Genomic DNA, 18826 nt, shown 5'->3' with positions numbered 1-18826 from the left:
CTCACTGAGATCTAGTGTCCCAGTGGTCACATTTGCCATTGAAGGCGACCCCTCCAGATCGAGGACTATGGTTGAGAAATCCGACGGTGAGTGAACATCAACGCAGTGCGCTGCAGTTCCTGAGGGTCTTTACACACCAGTGGTCTGACAGCAGTGCGACTTGAGTTCAATCGTTGTGGCTGACCGGTGGCTGATTCCGGAATCGCCAGATCGAGATCTGCATGTCACACCACCCTCAGCCACTCAGGCTGGTGCGTCGCAACTTGCAAGCACCGCGGCAAGTATATACCTTGCCCTCCACCGCAACAACTGAATCTATGGCACGGTGTTATGAAGCTGAATTGTCTAGGCAGATGCAAGCATTGCGTTTGTTGACTTGTAATGGTGAGTCCTTCTACCTCAGCGGCCAAGTCAATCCGTGGATTCCACTGACTCGGACTTTGTTCAACCAACGCCGGCAGGATGATTCTCAAACATTAGGTCTTTGTCGCCCTTTGTAAGCTCTCAACAGAGACCGTTCTTCGATATGTTGAAGCTGCGCATTTGCTTCAAATAGTCGTTGTGGTGAGAGAGACAATACTCGAGTACCAGCTATGATTGTTCCTCGACGGATGTCCTTGGTTCACCAACTCCGTGTCTGGTTCGTAGGTTCTTCCTTTTAGACCACGGAAGAGGTCTGTGGTGCGTCATGCGTAGCGCATCCCCTCAATGCAGGCCATCCCAATCATTAAATGCTCCCAAGGATTTGTCGGATTGGTTTCCATGCCGTGACTGAACTCACAATGACAGGTTACCCATGAGGATATTACCAATGACAATATCTCGCTTCGACCAGGATCAGCCCTTCGGACGTTACGGTCCGAGTTATATGAGGTGATTTCGACACGATGTTACATTCGCCGTTGCCCGCGTGCCGCAGTTCTGCAGTACGAAGGTGGAGTCGGGCGCTCTACCTCAGCAAGCGAGAATTGCATCTCGGTACCAACGAATGAGCGTGGGATTCTCGTCGAAAGAATAGTCTGTATTCCCCCCAATTTCGACGTAGTTCCCAGATGCTGACGCGCTGACGATAGTGAAGAAGCAGCACACGGCCTGTTTGACAGCTGCGTGGGTTGATTGGAACTCTGGCGCCGGACATCCCTGAACAAGCGCGATATCATTGCCTGGAAACGTTCATTTGCTCGTCGTACGTTATCCTTTGTTCCGCCTCGGAGAGAATACGCAAAGAAGGGAATCCGATCGCCGATTCTCCAGTCCTTGTCATGAATCTGCTCATGCAGTCATCTCAGAGCCTCCGTCGTCTAGCTCAGGCCGAGCGGCTCCGTGTCGGCCATGCTGGCTGTATTGTGAAGGGGGGAAGGTTCGCTGTACCGGGCGGTTCTCTTGCTTGGTTGTAAATGTATAAAAGCAAGGCCCTCAGTGCAGCAGTGGCCAGCAACCCGTCTTCTCAGTCCCTTTCACTACAGCAACAACACTGCGTCTACTGGTCAGCTACTGACTCTAATATGCCTGGCCTCACTACTCTCCCGCCCTTCCCCGAGAACGTTTCCACTCATCCGCTTCTTGTGGTCGACTACGAGCTCCTCAAGGCCGGTGACCAGGAGGAAATCGACAAGTTCTGGAAGGCCGCCACCACCCTCGGTTTCTGGTAGTACGTACAACGTTCTGGATGACTGTTCAATGTCTTACGACTGTACACTGTCATAGCTTGAAGAACCACGGTGCAGATGAGCTAGTCACACAAATGTTCGACATGGGTTCCGAGACTATGGACCTACCTTTCGAAGAGAAACTGAAGTTTGAACAAGGCGATAACGGAATGTCATTCGGGTTTGTGATTCTCTTCCACCCTCATCCGCCCCATTGACGGAGCCTGAACAGTTACAAGGCACCTGGCGCCAACGCCACCGACGAGAGCGGCGCACGCGACACGGTCGAGTTCATCAACATCTCGCAGGACGACGCGCTCGCCTGGCCGAAGTCGGTGCACCGCTCGTACCCCTCCACTGTCAATGCCCGCATGGAACGCACCATCCAGCCCTTCGTACAGCACTCCGCCGAGGTGAACCTCACGCTCATGGAAATTCTTGCGAAGAAACTCGGGTTCGAGGAAGGCTTGCTCTCTGGGAAGCACCGGCTCGACGAGAGCAGCGGGAGCGAGACGCGGTGCATCAAGAATCCACCTCGCCCTGGCGGGATCTCCGAAGAGAAGGCGGCACTCGGTGCGCACACCGACTTCGGCTCCATGGTAGGTATCCGGATCGTGGAGACTACTCGAAAACTGACGCAGCTCCACCACCTCTAGACATTCCTCCACAACCGCCTCGGCGGTCTGCAAGTCATGCCTCCGGGCTCCGACAAGTGGCAATACATCAAGGTATGCTCGCATTCCACATGTGGAGCTACATGGCAGCACTGACACCGCTCTCAGCCAATCCCGGGACACGCAGTCTGCAACCTTGGAGACGCTATGCATATCTTTAGCGGCGGCATTCTCAAGTCAAACCTACACCGCGTCGTGTAAGTGCCAAACGCCACATCAGTCAAAGTCGCTCCGTTAATCTTGTGCGGATCCCCCTGCGTGCTTTTAGCCCCGCCCCCGGCGCCCAGGCGGCCTTCCCGCGTTGGTCGCTTGCGATGTTCACGCGCCCGGGCGACAGCGTCGTCCTGCGCGCTCTGACCGAGGAGAGCGAGGTAGTCGCCGAAGCGGTGAAGGGCGCGTCGGACGCGAGTATCTTCGAGAGCCACCAGACGAGCGAGGAGTGGTTCGCGAGGAGGATCAAGTACCAGCGCAGCAAGAACCAGCAGGTGAGGCGCTTCGCGGTGACTTCGCTGGAGCGAATGCGTACTGATCGCTGGACCAGGGTCCTGAGACTTGGCGCCAGAGTCGCGGGACTGAGCACCGTCCCGATGCCGCTTGAAGAAGTAATGCATCCAACAAGGAAGTTTCTGCGCCTGGCAAATGAACATAACACGCAATTCACCTGTATATCACTGACGCGTAATCCAGTCAACCAATAATGTGCTTCTTACCTTTGATGCCTGCATGCAACGCGAAAGGAGAAGTACGTCTTCAACTTATCTGGGACGCACGAGTAATATTTAGCCCGGGACGCCCCGTTAAACCTACTTCATAAAGACCTGGCTATAGGCTCACGATGGAAAAGAGTGAGCCCAGCTGCATGATACAAAGCTTGCGCGCAACGTATACCATACAATTCCGTGGGGTCAAATACGTTACGGATTGCCAGTGGTCGGTAATGACAGAGGACCAACGCTCACTGATGCTGTCAGCGAGCAACCGCCGGGACTCGCGCAGACTCGGCCATATCTCGTGTTCTGGAAGACCTTTTGGGCCGGGTCGTTCCACCACTGGCAGACGTTGTGGCCAGTGGCCGTGTCATACTGTATACAGGTTAGTGTTTTGCCCTGGGCACCCAGCCGCGCCGGTTACTCACACGTATGCACAGAAATTGCTCCCTCTCACTGAAAGGCTTAGTGAAGATCGACCAGGTCTCATTGGCTAGTACTTATTCCCTCCTCCGACCGAAGGGATAGATCTGAGGAGGGCTTTGTGGATGGGCCGCTCCCTCTGTGAAAACACGTGTTGTAGTTGCTATAAGCGCAAAACTGCCCGGGTGTCCTTGCTCTCTGCGGGGCAGTTGGGTCCTGTGCATCTGGCTGCCTCCGGACGCCTGGAACTTTGACCATCGAACGCCTCCTCCCAAAGGTAGGAGGGCTTCTCTCACGTTGATAGCAGCGTAGTATGTCTCGCAGTCAGTACTCAAGTCAGCGGTAAGTACACACTCGTGAAAGCCCGAGAAGCCCGGGCGGCGAAGCTGAGTCTGAGGAGATCGTTGCGATCAGGGACTTCGATCGAACTCCATGACGACCGAGGTCGGAACATCTGACCTATATTAAATTTGTAGCATGATTTTGAGAGGCAAGGCACGAGCGACCCTTCTCATCACTACTTACGACCGTCCAGAGCATCTGGTGTATCCGCCCGGCGCGGCCTGCTCATTCGCATTTCTTGAGCAAAATGAGGCCGGCCTCGTTGCGTTTATCGCTCTATGTTGTACTGGTGAGCCATGTTGCTTTCTGAATAATAGGGCGAGCTCAACGGTATCATTTGGTTCAGTGGCTGTTTTCTTTCATCCTCCTTGCCTTGACGATCGCTCGTCTGAACTACACTCTCCATCTTCCGAAGGGGGACCCTCTGAACCGTGGCGCCGACTTCTATGGTGCGGACTGCATACCGTCCAGTTGATCCTTTACGTTGACTTCGTCGACATCATGTGCAGACCCGGTGGTCGTAGAATTGCTGGTTGACTCTTTCCTGGCATTCGCATTCGTGCCGTTCGTGTAAGCATCTCAGTCTCTATGGTACATGTTTCAGACGTTCAGATGCGGAACGAACAGATTCAACCTCCTCAACCGCTTCCTCATCTTCGACGTCTCCAAAGCTGTCATAGAAGCCATAGCGCTAGGCGTCCTCTGGCTGCTCTGGCTAATTGGGTGTGGTATCTCCACCGTACGTTCTACCACGTCTCAGATCTCACCACCCGCTCCTTACCTGAAGCGTCCCGGATCTGTTGCACAGAGTATCTGGCCCAACCTCGCCTTCTGCTACAACTTCGAAACATGCCGCGTCCTCGCCGCTATGACGGCGTTCGCATGGCTGGGCTGGCTCACTATCTGTGCTTTGCTTGTCCTCAGTTTCATCTCCGCCTTCAGCAAGACGCGGGACTCCGACCTCGATAGCAGCGACGACATGGTCCAATGGGCGCGGGGCGTTCCAGTGGGGGCGGTCCCGCCAGTATGAGAGCCCATAAGTATATGTTTTTGTATCTCAACTCGGATTCAGACTGCCCTTACTTAGTCTGTGGACATATGGACGCTCTTCCGCGCGCTTTCGTAAACCTCTGTTGTCTATAGAATACCAACTACGCCTAGTGCACGCGATATGACCTGTCCTTTTGTGTATTCGTCGCCGGCACCTCGTCTGCTGACTCTCGAACACCCGTCTCCGAGTGAAAGAAGCCGTTCAAGAGTCGGCCACAACAAGCGTCGTGTTCAGGTACGCCGTGTCCGACGTGCCTACCTTGACGGTGAAGTTGCCTGGCTCAACGACATATCGGTTGTCAAGCGACCAGAGCGCGAGCTGCGTCGAGTTGATCTGCATCGTCACCGTTTCCGAGCCACCCGCACTGCAATCCCGATGACTCAGTATCCTCCAGCCCTTTGAACGACAGGGAAGAAGAAACTCACCGGATGAACACCTTAGTGAAGCCAGCGAGGAACTGGTTCGGGGTCACGACGGAGCTGACCTGATCCGTAAGATAGACTTGTACAACCTCCTTCCCATCCACGTTGCCCGTGTTTTCCACGGTGACGGTGACGTTGAAGTCATCTGTGGTTCCAATAGTATACGAGGAGAGCTCTAGACTTGTGCTGGAACATAATGTGCAGAGTAGTCAGTTAGGGCGGCATGACGATGGTAACAAACCCACTAGTGGAACGTCGTGTAGCTGAGCCCGTGGCCGAAACTCCATATTGGCTGGGGAGTGTTCAGCACATACTACACGGGTATATATCAGCTGCGATTGATCGAGTGAGACGTTCATAGCGAACCTGATGCCCGAAGACCAGAGTTCCGTTGGGTGTCACATAGCCAGCGTCGACCGGGCGCGCGTCCTTGTAGTAGTTGTAGAACGCGGGCGCAGTGCCGACGCTCTGGGGGAATGACACGGGCAGCCTGCCTATGCACCCACGCATGAGCTCGTGCAAACCAGTACAGCTGCAACGGCGTACCGGACGGGTTCGCCACTCCAAATATAATCTCCGCGATGGCGAGACCACCAAGCTCGCCATAGTAGAACTGCTGGATGACCGCGTCCGCATCTGCACAAAGCATAATCAACGACTGGACTATGTCCGATCACAGTTGAGTGGTGTCCACTCACTGACAGCGATCCACGGCTCCGCCACAGGCTTCCCGCTAACGAAGACGACCACCGTCGGCGTCCCCGTCGCAACGACCGCCTCCACCAACGCCCTCTGCGCACCCACGAGCGCCAAGCTGCTCAGATCGACATGCTCGCCCGTCGTCGCGTTCGTGCCCGGCTCCCACAGGAGCGTCTGGTCGAGGCTCCACGTGCCAACCATGACGACTGCGACGTCGGACGCCCCCGCCGCCTCAACAGCCTCGGGGAACTGCGACTCGTCGTTCGACCAGAGCTCGCAGCCCTGCGCGAAGTTGAGCGTGGGAGGGCTGGTGGGGAAGATGGAGGTGTTGGCGAGGAGCTCGGTGAAGCCTTGCAGGGGTGTCAGGGCGTTGAGGGTCGCGTTGTGGAAGACGTAGTCGCCGAGCTGCAGCATGAGGTCAGCACGGGGAAGAGGAGGTACAGTGTAATGCGACGTACGGTGACGCGGTTAGCTTGTGGACCGATTAGTGCAATCGAGCTGACGTTCTTGCTGATCGGTAGCACGTTATTGCGGTTCTCAAGGAGGACGATCTGCTCCTGCTCCATCTGGTGCAATATTTCGCGAGTTTCGGGCGTGCGTAGCGTGACAAGTAGTCGGCATATGGGTATGGATCTGAGAGGATGATAATGAGCAAAGCTTGTATGAGTTGTATCAGCTTGACTGTTGCACCGTACTTTCAAACAGTCCTAAGGCGAACTTTGTCCTTAATACTGTCTTGACCGTCTCGTCGATGTAATTCACATCCACAGTTCCCGCGGCCACCTGATCTATTTCGCGTCAGACTTCATTCAACACGGACGAATGGAAAGATATTCACCGGGCAGAGTCAAGTAAGTGTACGTCCCGCCGCCCATCTCCATCTGTAGCCCATTCTCGAGCGTCTGCTTGGCGACGCATTCGCGGTCCGCGCATGTGTAATGCCATGTCATGAGGAGGTCTGGGGAGCCAGCGTCAGTCGTGACGAAGTAGGGGTACTTCCACTCCTCGCGAAGCTAGGGGATGGGTGAGTATGACGCTAGGGGGAGACAGGGATGTCTACGTACGATTTCGGTGAGGATATCTAGCATGGTCACGTAAGCTACTGCACGCACAAGGAATAGGAAAGGACGGACGATAGTTCGAGATAATAGGTACGCCGTCGTAGCTCGCATACGCGCTCATCAGGCTCAGCGCCGTCGACCCACCCTCAACAGCAGGGTTGCTCGCAGCGCAGGCGCGGTCGAATGGCTTGAGGTAGTACGTCCGGAGCTCGCGCTCGCCGCCCGACACCTGCGCTAAGTTCCTAGCCACAGATACGTCAGAGTTTGCGGGTGCGCGGAAGGGTATGCAGGGACCCAAACGCACAAGCCTCCCTGGGGCGAGCCATACGCAGTGAAGTGCTTGCACGTCGCTGCCATCCGCGCAACAGCCGTGGCGCTCGTGTTCCGTCTCCGACCGTTCTGCACGCCGCGTACGTACGCCGCGCCCATCTCTCCCGTGCTACCGTGCTGCTCAGTCTCGCGTCGTGGCTAGTGCACTGATGGGCACGTACAGGAACGGATCCTCCCCGTAATTTCTTCCACACGTCCCCACCGGAGCTCGCGCGAGAGGTCCATGACGGGTGCGAAGAGCTGGTGGAAGCCGAGGCCCTCGGCTTCGGAGCCGATCGTCTCTGCGGCTGCTTCGAGTAGGGGCGCGTTGAAGGAGGCGGCGAGCCCGATGGGCGAGGGCCAGGTGGTGCCGTTATTCGTGAACCCGTGTAAGCCTGTATTGAATGATCCGATGCTATGGTGAATCTTTCTGCGCTCAAATTGGGGATGAAATTATACCTTCGGATTGGACGATGCCGGGTATGCCCAGCGTGGTGTTCTCCATCAGATATTGCTGCCCGATGGTGATGCCGTACACCCACTTGTCCCAGGGCATGAGGTAGCCACCCCAAATTGCTCCCGCTTTGTACGTGAGCTCTTCGACCTGCGGGAGAGGCGCGTATTAGCTCTCGCGATGCATCATTACAATGAACATGTACGAGGCCGGACGCATTGTACGTTTCGTGTCGTCGTTCGGGTCGGTGAGATTCATCCATCCATCGAGGTCACCTTGAATCCTACGTGAGTAGAATGATGATCAGCTCTCAAGATCACATCGACTGGTGTGCTCATACGCACAGTTGAGCGACCTTCTCCTGGAGTGTCATTCGCGGTAGAAGATCATCCACCCGATCCTCGATCGACGCATTGGGGTTCTGGTAGATAGGGTAGAACCATCCAAATTTGCAGCCCTCGCGTGCAGCGGGAAGTGGAGATCGCCTCGAACACCAAGATGCTCCACGTCTTCGCTCGTTCGCGCCCACGCGGTATGCCAGCCTTGCAGTATTGCTAACAGACCAAGCAGACCCGTGAAGACTGTAGTGGAACGCGTCCCGAAGACTTCATACTCGTTGAAGACGTGTTCTACCTCCACTGAAGCACACCGAGACGCAGCAACCGCCGTGCGATGCACTCGTCACATCTTTATAGCAATTCTATTGCCATACTTCAGTGCGCACACGCGGGCAGCTATCATATGAGTAGGCTCGCGGTCCGTCGGGTGCTGATGCTGTGGCTGGGCGGACCGCGGCCGAGAGAAGATGGGATGGCGTCGAGGGCGAGTCCGGTGTCACTGCAAGTACGAGAGACAGTTATCCCGAAATATCGCCTCCGTCAGAGAAAGAATCAGTATTTACCTACATCGTGAGAGTTGTTATAGCAAGTGATGGGTAACATACGTCTGACTTCGAGGCATCCATTAGGGACTGAATGCCAGGTTGAACATGCCAAGCGAGGGTGATTCGCTGAAGTTAACCTGTCACGGTATGTAGGATCCCAAGCCGTAACATTGCAACATCCACAGTCCCATGAGCGGGCGTCACAGCTCGTTGAACAGCTTGGGCCACCGGCCACTAGCGAGTTCGTGACAAGCGATTCGTGAGGACATTCGAGTGAACGAGGCAGGCACTACCAATGACCAAGAGCAACGGCAATGTACAGTGACTGAATAATTAGCAAAATGCGATCCAGCCAATGTTGCCTCGATGTTGGCGGCCTGAGCCGCACCGTTGAGTGATTCGAAGCACTCTGCTCTGGTCAGCTGGGTACCAGTATATTTAGCCAGGGTGCAGTCGCGTGACATTGTCGGCGTACAATCATTACCGTCGCACAAGGGTACAGTTCTGGAAGAAACCGGCACTGTAGATGCCAGACTGACAGTAGTTGGACATGGAGGAGAGCGAGCGGGCTGGTAGAAGTCGAGCCTGAGGATACTACTCGCTCACGTGACACATAGGCCTCGCATATGGGCGCCTAATAATGCGGGGAAGGCCTGCTTGCTCTCCTCCTTCTCCTTCCTTCTCCCCCTCCTCCGCCCCCGGCGTTTGGTCCCGTAACGCGTGTGTTACGCGCAGCTCTAGCTGTTATGGCCAATGTAAATGGAGGCTCGCCATGGTGTCGGCAATCCTCACCACTGTGTGCAAGCTGGACTTGACATCCCACCAGCTTTCAAGGAGCCTCCGTGCGATGAGGTCGACGCTGTGAATCCGTAAGCTAACCGACCATGCTAGTGCGACCGATTTTAAACCTTTACAGACTTATTGGAACGGCGGTGATTCTCCCAATGGCTCTGGAGGGATGGTTCCGAGCACCGCACCACCCTTCGCCATGACGCGCTGGACCGCACAGACAGACCAGAATACGTCTCCGTCACCCCGTACAACTACACCCACACTACGATTCATGGCTTCCAGGTATTGCTGTGCTGTGCTTTGAAGTACTAGTGGCGGTGCTCACCTACTCGCGTTGGTCCGTTCATACCCTTAGGGCACCCACCAGCCCGCGATCTGGATGGGCGAGTCCGGCCAGGTCGTTGTGTCTCCAGGGCTAGGCGAAGTAAAACAGGCCTTTGAAGATCGCGGGCTGGACATAGTGTACGATGGCGACGAACGCATGGAAGCCGTCAGTGCGAATTACTATGCCGTCCTCACACAAGCCGACGATGGGGTGCTCAAATCAGAGTTGAGTGCTAGTGCGTAGCATCTCCCTCTCTGCTTATTGCTTCTGGCTGACCCACTCCTCTCCTTTGCAGCCTCGCGCGTCGGCCACCTCCGCTTCACCTTCCCTGCCAACGCCTTCGCGCCCTATGTCCTCCTCGAAGCCACCCGCCCGAGCACGCTCGGCTCGCCCGCGTCACCCAATGGCACATGGCTCACCTATCCCACTGGCCTAGTCACTATCGACCCTGCGAACCAAGAGATCTGTGGACGCAACCCCGAGCGACAGGACGAGATCCTAGGTCCGAGCCCCGCGCCGTCGTTCGCGGGGTACTTCTGCGCGCGGTTCAATGCGCCTTTTAGCACATATGGCGTCATACAAAACGGCTCTGCGAGTGAGGGTTCGACGAGCGGTGAAGGACCCGTACTGGGTGCATACGCGAAGTTCGAGGGTGCAGGGGCGAGTGCGACGGTCGTGGATGTGCGCGTGGGCGTATCGTTCATCTCGGTGGACCAAGCGAGGAATAACCTGGAGAAGGAGATCCCGGATGGCACGAGTCTGGAGGAGACGGCGAGGGCGACGAGGGAGCTGTGGGTTGAGAAGCTGGGGAGAGTGAAGGTAGAGGGCGCGAGTGCGGATGAGAGGGCGACGTTCTACACGGGGATTTTCCATACGTTGCAGGTATGTGTGGATCAGTAACCTTTTACTCTGACATGGACCCGGGTCTGAACACTGACTGGTACGTCTGACAGTATCCATACGAGCAAGACGAGGACGGCATGTACTACTCCGGCTATGACGACATCGTGCACGAAGGCGACTCCTACACGGGCTACTCCAACTGGGTATGTCTACTGCCTGCGCCTTCTCTACGTCCACGCTGACTGGCGATGTGTTACCGTAGGATACATATCGCGCTGAATGGGGCTGGTTAATCCTCTTGGCGCCGGAGCGTATACCGGGTATGGTCCGAAGTATGTTGCAAGACTATGCAGAGGGCGGCTGGCTACCAATGTGGAAGAACATCGTTGGTGGGTCCGCCCTTGTTTGAAACTAGACGCCGCTCACTGGCAATCTTGATCACAGAGACGAATATCATGGTACGTTGCCCTCGTGCTTGGTGTACTCGCTGCTGAGACTCATCGCCGGTACCTGATGCAGGTCGCTACGCACGCTGACTCGCTCGTCGCGGAGGCGGTGGTGAAAAATATCACAGGCTTCGACTTGGACACCGCGTACGCGGCCGTGTACAAGGACGCGACAGTGCCACCTGTGGATGATTGGTCGATCTCGTGGGTCCTGCCTGCATGAGGCCTTGCTCTTCGTTCACGTGTGGTCTTGCTGCAGGTATTATGATCGTGAAGAGGTACTAGGTTTTAAAGCTCGCCGTTGTAGCACGGCACGTTGACGCTATGAACACGAAGGGTGTTGGCTACGAAGTGCGCGCAGGTCTCTCCAGCGTATACGAAGAAAAAGGCTGGGTCGCGGACGACATCCACTCCGAGTCGGCGTCACGGACACTCGACTACGCCTGTACGTCGCCCGCTGCACACGCCCCTTCACACCATCTGACATCCAATTCTTGCAGATGACGACTGGGCCGTCGCCACTCTTGCGGATCTCCTCGGACACACCGAGAACGCGACCCTCTTCCGGGCGCGTTCGCAAAGTGCACCCTTCGCGATCTTCAACAACGACACCGGCTTCATGGAGGCTCGCAACGCCAACGGCTCGTGGGCGGGTCAGGACCAGGGCTGGACGGAGGGCGACATGTGGGCATACACGTTCGATGTCATCCAGGACGTACCTGGCCTCGTTGAGCGGCGTGGCGGCAACGCGAGCTTCGTGGCGTTCTTGGACGAGCATTTTGATGGAGGACATAATGACCAGACGAACGAGGCGAGTACTTCGATTGTTCGTGATCAGACCGTTAGTGCTGAATCATCTCTGAGGTAGCCTTCACATCACATCCCGTACCTGTACGCGCTTGCGGGCGCGGCATCCAAAGGGCAGGAACGTATCCGCGAGGTCGCCGTAGCCAACTACAACTCGACTGTGAACGGACTGTCAGGCGTAAGTTCCTCACGCTCTGGCTGATAGTTGCCGTCGGAACGCTTACGAGCCACGTCGTAGAATGAAGACTGCGGTCAAATGAGCGCTTGGTACATCTTCAGCGCGCTCGGGTTCTACCCTGTCGATCCAGTCTCAGCGACATACGTTGTCGGGACGTAAGTCAGCATCCGCACCCTTGCCTCGCCCGCATGCTGATAGACTTCCCGTATCGTGCAGACCATTCTACGACAAAGTCACGATCTCCTTCCCGAACGCGACCCAACCGCTCGTCATCTCTGCGCCCGGTGCACCGACCAAGCCTTATGTCAAGTCGCTCACCGTGAACGGCGAGGCTTTCTCGCAACCGGTCATCACGCACCAGCAGATCGCCAACGGATGCGAGATTGTCTTCGAAATGAGCGACACGCCACAGGAGTGGGCGAGCGCAACTTTGGTGAGTGTCGGTCTGTCTGAACGTGCTTGCCAAACCTGAGTGGGTGAGGTTGATGTGGGGACAGTATTGACGAGAGGGTACAGGTAACGACGGGAAATGCGGGGAGTGCTGAGGCACGGCATGACGAGTTGTGAGGCGGTCGTTGGATTGCGTCGCCAGAGACACTCACTCGGGACGTCCCGTGGAACAAAAGAATGAGGGCTACGTGCCTTGTATTATACCTGCTCTGATTGATTGACGACTACTGATTTCACGAGCACTCGCCTGTCTGAGAAACCAAGATGACCTTGACAGGTTGATTTCGGTTTCCGACTGAAATGACCATCTTCACCCTGCGCGGTAGCCATCGAAGGCTGCATGTACCAATCGCCTGGTCTCCGATGACTTCCGACGTGTACAAGGTATGCCGACTTGTCGGTACCATGCGGATATGGTGAATAGGTCTCACATGGATTAGCTTTACAGCGATGCAGACTTGGTCGATCCTCATATGAAGCTACATCTTCGAGACGCGTGTATTCAATCTGCCTCCAATGGCACCCGACTTGAAATCATCTCTAACAGCGTACATACAGATACCTCAACAACACCCACGGCGTACTCTAATGCAATCTTCCGGTCGGGTTCAAGCGGCCTCCGGGCGATGCTCTGTGCCGCGACTTGCACGCCATGTCTCGGGGCCCTGCACGAAGAGTACATGAAGACAGTTCGTTGAGATTTATGAACGAATAATCTACCTTCTGGTTCTTGGTCCTTTGGTTCTTGATCCTCCGGAAGAACCACTCCTTCGACGTCTGGCCAGAGAAGTAGATGCTTTTGTCAGCGACCTTCGAGGCTGCCTCCGCAATCATCGGGCTGCCCTCGGTGAGCGCCTCTAGGAGCTGGGAATAGCCAGGACGGGTGAAGAATACGAGGGACCAGCGTTCATACTGCGACTGAGCTCCCGGGGGAGGACTAGAAAAGCGGATCAGTCGTTCGATATTGAAGACACATGGTGGGCCTTCTACTGTGATTTGAATCTACTCACACGACGCGATGCAGGTTCGAGCGAAGAATACCGCCGCTGAAGATGCTCATTGCGTCTCCAAGGTTGCAGATGGCATGTCCTGGGATGGGCTGTCATACAGATATGATAGAAGATCAGGTCAGCGGGAGTCCTCCGTGCTGTACATGATCCGGGCTGTCGGAGCGCATACCTTTACGTACTGCCAGCTTTCCGTGCCTGGAACCATGACCTGCAAACCTCCGAGACGGTTGTGAAGGAAGGACTGATAGAAAATCACGCATCAGTCATGCCATAAGTCAATCCATTCTGACAAAGAAGTCTTCTACTGACCAGAGAGCCGAAATCTGTATGCGCACCGATAGCGGCTTTGGGCTCATTGGCGTCGTGCTTGGGCGGGTTCTTGATGCACCTTGACTCACTTCCACTGGGCTCCCCAGCAGATGTTTCTTGGCCAACGTGCCCTTGGGAAGTCCGAGCCTGTCGTTGAAGATGTCGAGCAACGTGCTGTTGACCTCGAGCGACTTCTGAATGAACGGTCTGATGGTGTTCTCCATCCGCGCGTCGACCGTAGGCGGATACGTGCGGTGTACCACGTTCGGGTAGGCAAGCGCATCGTCCTTCGCGACATTGATGAACTCGACTGTGTCCAGGTTGCCCTTCTCATCCGTGGCGTTGGCGCCGGCTGCCTTATAACTATGGCGAGGCCCGGTCAGAACGGGATTGCGAAGGGGTAGGTCTCACTTACCCGAAAGACATGCCGTCATCACCCTGCTCGAATCTCATTTTTTCTTCGAGGGGAAGCGCCATAGTCTCTGCGCCCATATCGAACATCTCCTGTACGTCGCCGTCGACGCCATGGTTCTTCAAACTGGATCAAGGTCATTTAATGACATGTCAACCGTAGGACAATGACATGTAGACTTACTACCAGAAGCCGAGCTCGGTGGCAGCTTTCCAGAGTGTGTCAATCTCGTTCTGGTCGCCAGCCTTCAGCAACTGATAGTCAACGACGAGCAGAGGGTGGGTAGGCACATCGTCCGGAAAGGGAGGGAAGTCAATAAGGCCTGGCATACTGCTCGGATGATCACCAAGATGTCAACTACGAAGGGGATGCAAGCTTATGCTGGAGTCGCAGTGCTACCACTCTTTTATATGAGTGGTCAGACCAGGTCTATGATCGCCGGCTGGGTGACGTCCGGGCTGTGCTTCTCCCTCGTTTCTCATGCTCCACGTTCTCGCGCGTTTGATGGAACCCTAACTCTGCACCAGTTCACATGAGAGTCGTAGTTCATCAGGTCATTACCCCGTTTAGCGTCACGAGGAAGCGCATGATTGCTAGAACGCTTGAGTGAGAAAGCAGCCGCATTTCCCCACTCAGCTTCTCACGTTGCAGGGCCGTCATGTGTAAGTACCCCTCCTCGGACCTAGCTAGTAGCAGCACTGGAGCGATCTTGGGAGCCACAGCGTAGAGATTGTGTCTACATAAACGCCCAGCGTTAGTATACTCAGCCTAGCCAAAGACTCGTCTGATTGGATGAGGACCCGAGTGCCAATCTGTACAAGTGTTGCGAACAAGAGAGCCACTGTCAGTACTCACCAGACAGATGTGGGGGCAGACGGTGACAAGCCGATGTCTGCGGATCTGAACAATGCGGGGCAACTTCAGCGCTCTTCAGCGTCGACCTAGAGCAAGGCCGATTGAAATTTCGTCGCCGGGTTGGGCGCCGTACTCGCCGTGTCTAAGACCAAGGGGATATTCTGCAAACGGGGCGCCGGTCGGAGCTGGGATATGGATGCGTCGTTGCTAGTGTCTCGGGCGTCCGGTAATGCCTGCAGACGCGGTGGTTCCCCATGGGACGTGCATTCATGGGTAGCCGTAGCACGATCTTCCGCGTCAGGAGCCAAGGCTTACAGACAGACTCGTGGCAGCAACGAGAGCTCCGAGGGTCATGACACGCGGCTGATTGGCGAGGAGGGTGGAACAAATACGGGATGACTCGCCTTTCGAGGGTCGTCTTCACGCTCCTAACCGATCGCATGGCTTCTGGGTCCCCGGACAAGACACAAGAGCGGCAGGCAGGATTGGAGCGAAAGCTAGCACGAGAGGCTAAACGCACCAAGGATTGGATCGTTTGAAATGAACCGGCGTCCAACGGTCGTGTCATCCGAAGGTCTGCCATCCCTGACTTATTCCCGACATGGTCACTGAATGTAGATGGGGAGGTGATACGGAATGACGCGACTTACAAAACTGGCCTTCGCCGGACGCCGTCTTGTCGTGAGGGCATACCATACAATGGAGTATGTTTCTATAGGCGAAAGGAAAGGTCGGCTTCCAGTGTTTCACTGAGAGCAGCGTGTCCTGCCCAATCCATCAGTGCCCCGACGCCTGACGCGGAAGCGAAATTTGAAGCTCACGGATTCCCGGCTTGGGGTTAGAAGTCGGACACAGTAGCAGGGTGCCGTGCGAGGCATAAGGTCAAACGTTCAGACCGAGATTCTGACATGATCAAACCCATGAGCTAAGCACGCACAGAAGGACTGTTTGCACATATGACTTCTCCGAGCACGGATAGTCTAGACGTCCGAGGTGTCGTCTCGCAGGAGTTTTCCTCCATGGGTATCTCCCTTCGGACTCTGCGAGATGGAGTAAGTGAAAATCTACGTTCTGTATAGACGCACCGTAGACCTTTGGAGAATCATGCACGATTAGGAGATGACATATGGCGGGATCCCGTAAAGCCTCCGTCAGCTTCTGACATATGTGCTTGGGACAGGAAAATCGCGCAACGCGTCTACACTGGACGGATTTTCATTGACTACCATACTGTGGCACCTCAGTACAACTACTTAGGAGCTTGATGGAGGAAATTTCCACGTACGGGGTATACACAGTACCACGCCACTGAGTGGGCATCTATGGCCGGCGAATGTGAAGGGCGCTGCGCGGTGTTCCGGACTGTACAGTAGGGCGGCCCCCAGCGACTGTTTCTCACTTACAAACGATACAGGAAAGATACGCGCAGATAATGGCTGCGGGAAATGAACATTCGCACAGCCGTCCGCGGAGAAGTGACCAGGTAGAGTTCGATGATTGGCCTGACGGGGTTATGCGCATAAATCTCTGCATCATGAACTGAACGTTCTGACGACTTACAAGTAGTCAGAGTCAACAGCTTGCGGGGTCTGGGTGTGGAAGCAACGGCATCAGCTTCCGTACTTTTATGTACATTTCTTATACATCATTGTTATTGTGAAAACGCAGAGGACCACAGCGACTGCCTGTGATTGAGTGTCAGCGAGCACGACCAGGGTTGAAGGGCTTCAGTACACTGACCAAACTGTACACATAAGTCCAACGGTCGCCTTTGGTATAGACTGAGGCTCTGGTTTGGGTTGCAGAGAGTTCAGGCCCAGGGGGGGCAGCTTACGTCCGACGGGGAACGTGACGGAATATGGGGTGTAGCGCCTACTGCACGTGATCGGAGTAGCTACATAGTTCGCATGTACGTAGCAGGTCTTCACGCGTTCGAACGGGGTATACTCGATATACCAGAAGTCCCCGCTGCTCTCGACTTGACGCGCGTCCTCGTCTTCAGGGGATTTCTACACGAACGCGTATATCACTACCCGTGTTGCCCGTTTTTGGTTTAAACACCTGGTTGTCTGTCTGTCTGTTTGCTCGTTTGCTGGATTGTTGTCGCCCTCCTCTCGGAATGTCGATCGAACTCACGAAGAACAACTTTACGGCCCTAAACGACACCAATTATGCGGAGTGGGCTACCCGGATGGAGGCTGACCTCATCCGAAAGAAGTTGTGGACGGGTGTTGTCGTGATTGACGCAGAACCGCCGACTGCGTTGCCGATGGGGGAGACGGAGGCATGGTGGAAGAAATTGGTTGATGCACGGTCGAAGGCGAAGATGGCGGAGGCTCGGGCGGAGATGATTGCAAGGGTGGAGGATGGTCAACTGTCGCACATGCAAAGTCGGGATCCGATGGAGATCTGGAACCACCTTGCGCAGATTCACGTTGCGCGTGGGTTCGCAACCCGGTTGGCACTTCGGAGGCAGTTCATGCGATTCCGGAAGGAGGATGAGGTTATGGCGGCGTGGATTGGGCGAGTGAAGGCTTTTGCCTTTCGAATGGAGAAGGCTGGAATTCAGGTGACTGATGAAGATCGCATCCTCACGCTTACGAACGGACTCGATGAGTCATACGAACCCTTCGTTATTTCGCTGGACGCTACGCCGTCCGACCAACTCACGCTCAGTCATGTCATTGATCGGCTGATCAGCGAAGAGATGCGGCGCGGTGGCCACAAGCCTGACACGAAACGTACGGACGGTGCTTACATAGCTCAGTCGAAGAATGGGAGTGGTCGAGGGCGAGGATCAGGGGGTGGGGATTCAGGGAACGGGGCGGAAGGCTATGGTTCGGGAGGTTCATCGGGAGGTATGCCAACGTGCTGGAGATGTGGGAAGCAGGGGCACATTCGTGCATTCTGTCGCGAGGAGCCGGTTCGAGGCAGCAGTCCTAACCCTTCGAAGAATGAAGCGCCATGACAGCTGTGCATGACATCTCGCAACTTCAAGTTCCACCGAGGGACTACGGGACGATTGAGATTGGGAGCCTTCGGTTGCCTGGGCATGTTCTTTGATTGGAATCAGGGGGTGCATTTCGCCTTAGCATTTACTATTGACATACATTCTGCATGATGCTCTGTGCAGTAGTCGAGGGGGTGTGACGGAATATGGGGTGTAGCGCCTACTGCACGTGATCGGAGTAGCTACATAGTTCGCATGTACGTAGCAGGTCTTCACGCGTTCGAACGGGGTATACTCGATATACCAGAAGTCCCCGCTGCTCTCGACTTGACGCGCGTCCTCGTCTTCAGGGGATTTCTACAGAACGGTATCGGGTGTTACATGCACTGTAGTCACACGGGAGACGAGTTGAGATATGAGTATTTGCCACAGCATACAAGGATAGCGACAAAAGAGCGGGGATCATGCGAGCAATCATCGCAATTGAACCTTGGGGAACAGCCCATTAACTGCCAGTAAGTAGTACGCGCCAAGTCCGCGTCGCACCGCCTACAGACAACCGTATCATCTGTGAGCCATCTCGCGCCTCCGCTATATGAACACAGAATTGGGGTCGCCAAATTGATGGCGTGAATTGTGGAGGAGGAGCTCAGGCTGAGGATGGCCAGGAGGAGAAGACATTAATTACTCGGGCCGCCAGCACTGCAGCGCCAGTCACACATGTATACGGCACGGGTGCGTGACCGTGACGGCGCATCCTCGATTCTCGGAGTGG

At 55.4% G+C, this 18826-nt stretch overlaps 6 protein-coding genes across 6 annotated transcripts; 3 read left to right on the top strand and 3 right to left on the bottom strand.

The window, feature by feature from the left end:
• Window positions 1-1505: 1505 nt before the first annotated feature.
• B0H18DRAFT_874300 (Clavaminate synthase-like protein) lies at window positions 1506-2921 on the top strand (the record flags this gene model as incomplete). Its single annotated transcript, XM_048040342.1, has 7 exons — window positions 1506-1651; window positions 1708-1830; window positions 1882-2248; window positions 2306-2377; window positions 2432-2520; window positions 2592-2808; window positions 2865-2921. The coding sequence occupies 7 exons, from the start codon at window positions 1506-1508 to the stop codon at window positions 2919-2921; spliced, it is 1071 nt and encodes a 356-aa protein (XP_047895125.1).
• A 766-nt stretch (window positions 2922-3687) lies between these two features.
• B0H18DRAFT_931620 (uncharacterized protein) lies at window positions 3688-4825 on the top strand (the record flags this gene model as incomplete). Its single annotated transcript, XM_048041729.1, has 5 exons — window positions 3688-4084; window positions 4142-4244; window positions 4305-4365; window positions 4423-4534; window positions 4604-4825. The coding sequence occupies exons 1-5, from the start codon at window positions 4043-4045 to the stop codon at window positions 4823-4825; spliced, it is 540 nt and encodes a 179-aa protein (XP_047895124.1). The 5' UTR covers window positions 3688-4042.
• Window positions 4826-5047: 222 nt separating this feature from the next.
• On the bottom strand, window positions 5048-8402 carry B0H18DRAFT_1084355 (glycoside hydrolase family 3 protein; the record flags this gene model as incomplete). The annotated part of the gene is made up of 18 exons (XM_048031777.1): window positions 5048-5210; window positions 5272-5454; window positions 5514-5581; window positions 5635-5762; window positions 5815-5904; window positions 5967-6372; window positions 6426-6600; window positions 6650-6755; window positions 6806-6980; window positions 7032-7048; window positions 7101-7270; window positions 7333-7467; window positions 7520-7530; window positions 7551-7732; window positions 7797-7934; window positions 8016-8074; window positions 8136-8276; window positions 8374-8402. 18 exons carry the CDS (start codon window positions 8400-8402, stop codon window positions 5048-5050), a joined length of 2376 nt encoding a protein of 791 aa, XP_047895123.1.
• A 1044-nt stretch (window positions 8403-9446) lies between these two features.
• B0H18DRAFT_1117750 (glycoside hydrolase family 92 protein) lies at window positions 9447-12537 on the top strand (the record flags this gene model as incomplete). Its single annotated transcript, XM_048033648.1, has 15 exons — window positions 9447-9516; window positions 9591-9606; window positions 9688-9748; window positions 9822-10026; window positions 10087-10673; window positions 10745-10837; window positions 10897-11023; window positions 11079-11092; window positions 11154-11284; window positions 11340-11358; window positions 11417-11525; window positions 11581-11906; window positions 11949-12065; window positions 12126-12220; window positions 12282-12537. 15 exons carry the CDS (start codon window positions 9447-9449, stop codon window positions 12535-12537), a joined length of 2226 nt encoding a protein of 741 aa, XP_047895122.1.
• A 586-nt stretch (window positions 12538-13123) lies between these two features.
• B0H18DRAFT_1084347 (Clavaminate synthase-like protein) lies at window positions 13124-14575 on the bottom strand (the record flags this gene model as incomplete). Its single annotated transcript, XM_048031776.1, has 8 exons — window positions 13124-13180; window positions 13236-13452; window positions 13526-13614; window positions 13695-13766; window positions 13835-13903; window positions 13924-14197; window positions 14250-14372; window positions 14430-14575. 8 exons carry the CDS (start codon window positions 14573-14575, stop codon window positions 13124-13126), a joined length of 1047 nt encoding a protein of 348 aa, XP_047895121.1.
• Window positions 14576-14953: 378 nt separating this feature from the next.
• B0H18DRAFT_235231 (uncharacterized protein) lies at window positions 14954-16074 on the bottom strand. Its single transcript, XM_048037235.1, has 4 exons — window positions 15923-16074; window positions 15752-15866; window positions 15102-15686; window positions 14954-14982 (listed from the first exon to the last, which is right to left on the bottom strand). The coding sequence occupies exons 1-3, from the start codon at window positions 15977-15979 to the stop codon at window positions 15244-15246; spliced, it is 615 nt and encodes a 204-aa protein (XP_047895120.1). The 5' UTR covers window positions 15980-16074; the 3' UTR covers window positions 14954-14982; window positions 15102-15243.
• Between the last annotated feature and the right edge of the window lie 2752 nt (window positions 16075-18826).

Source organism: Fomitopsis serialis (genome assembly GCF_022376445.1).
Source record: "Fomitopsis serialis strain Sig1Antser10 chromosome Unknown B0H18scaffold_22, whole genome shotgun sequence".
NCBI classification, from domain to species: Eukaryota; Fungi; Basidiomycota; class Agaricomycetes; order Polyporales; family Fomitopsidaceae; genus Fomitopsis; species Fomitopsis serialis.
The sequence above is the reverse complement of the archived record's forward strand: the minus strand, read 5'-3'. Positions and strand labels throughout refer to the sequence as shown.

What these genes read in the sequence shown, in the direction of transcription:
- B0H18DRAFT_235231 (XM_048037235.1), bottom strand. Translation starts at nt 15,979, where the DNA reads ATGCCTCGCACGGCACCCTGCTACTGTGTCCGACTTCTAACCCCAAGC. An exon ending in TAACCCCAAGCCGGGAATCC is followed by an intron (nt 15,867 to 15,922) that starts GTGAGCTTCAAA and finishes TGGATTGGGCAG; the next exon opens with GACACGCTGCTCTCAGTGAA. An exon ending in GTCCGGCGAAGGCCAGTTTT is followed by an intron (nt 15,687 to 15,751) that starts GTAAGTCGCGTC and finishes GGAATAAGTCAG; the next exon opens with GGATGGCAGACCTTCGGATG.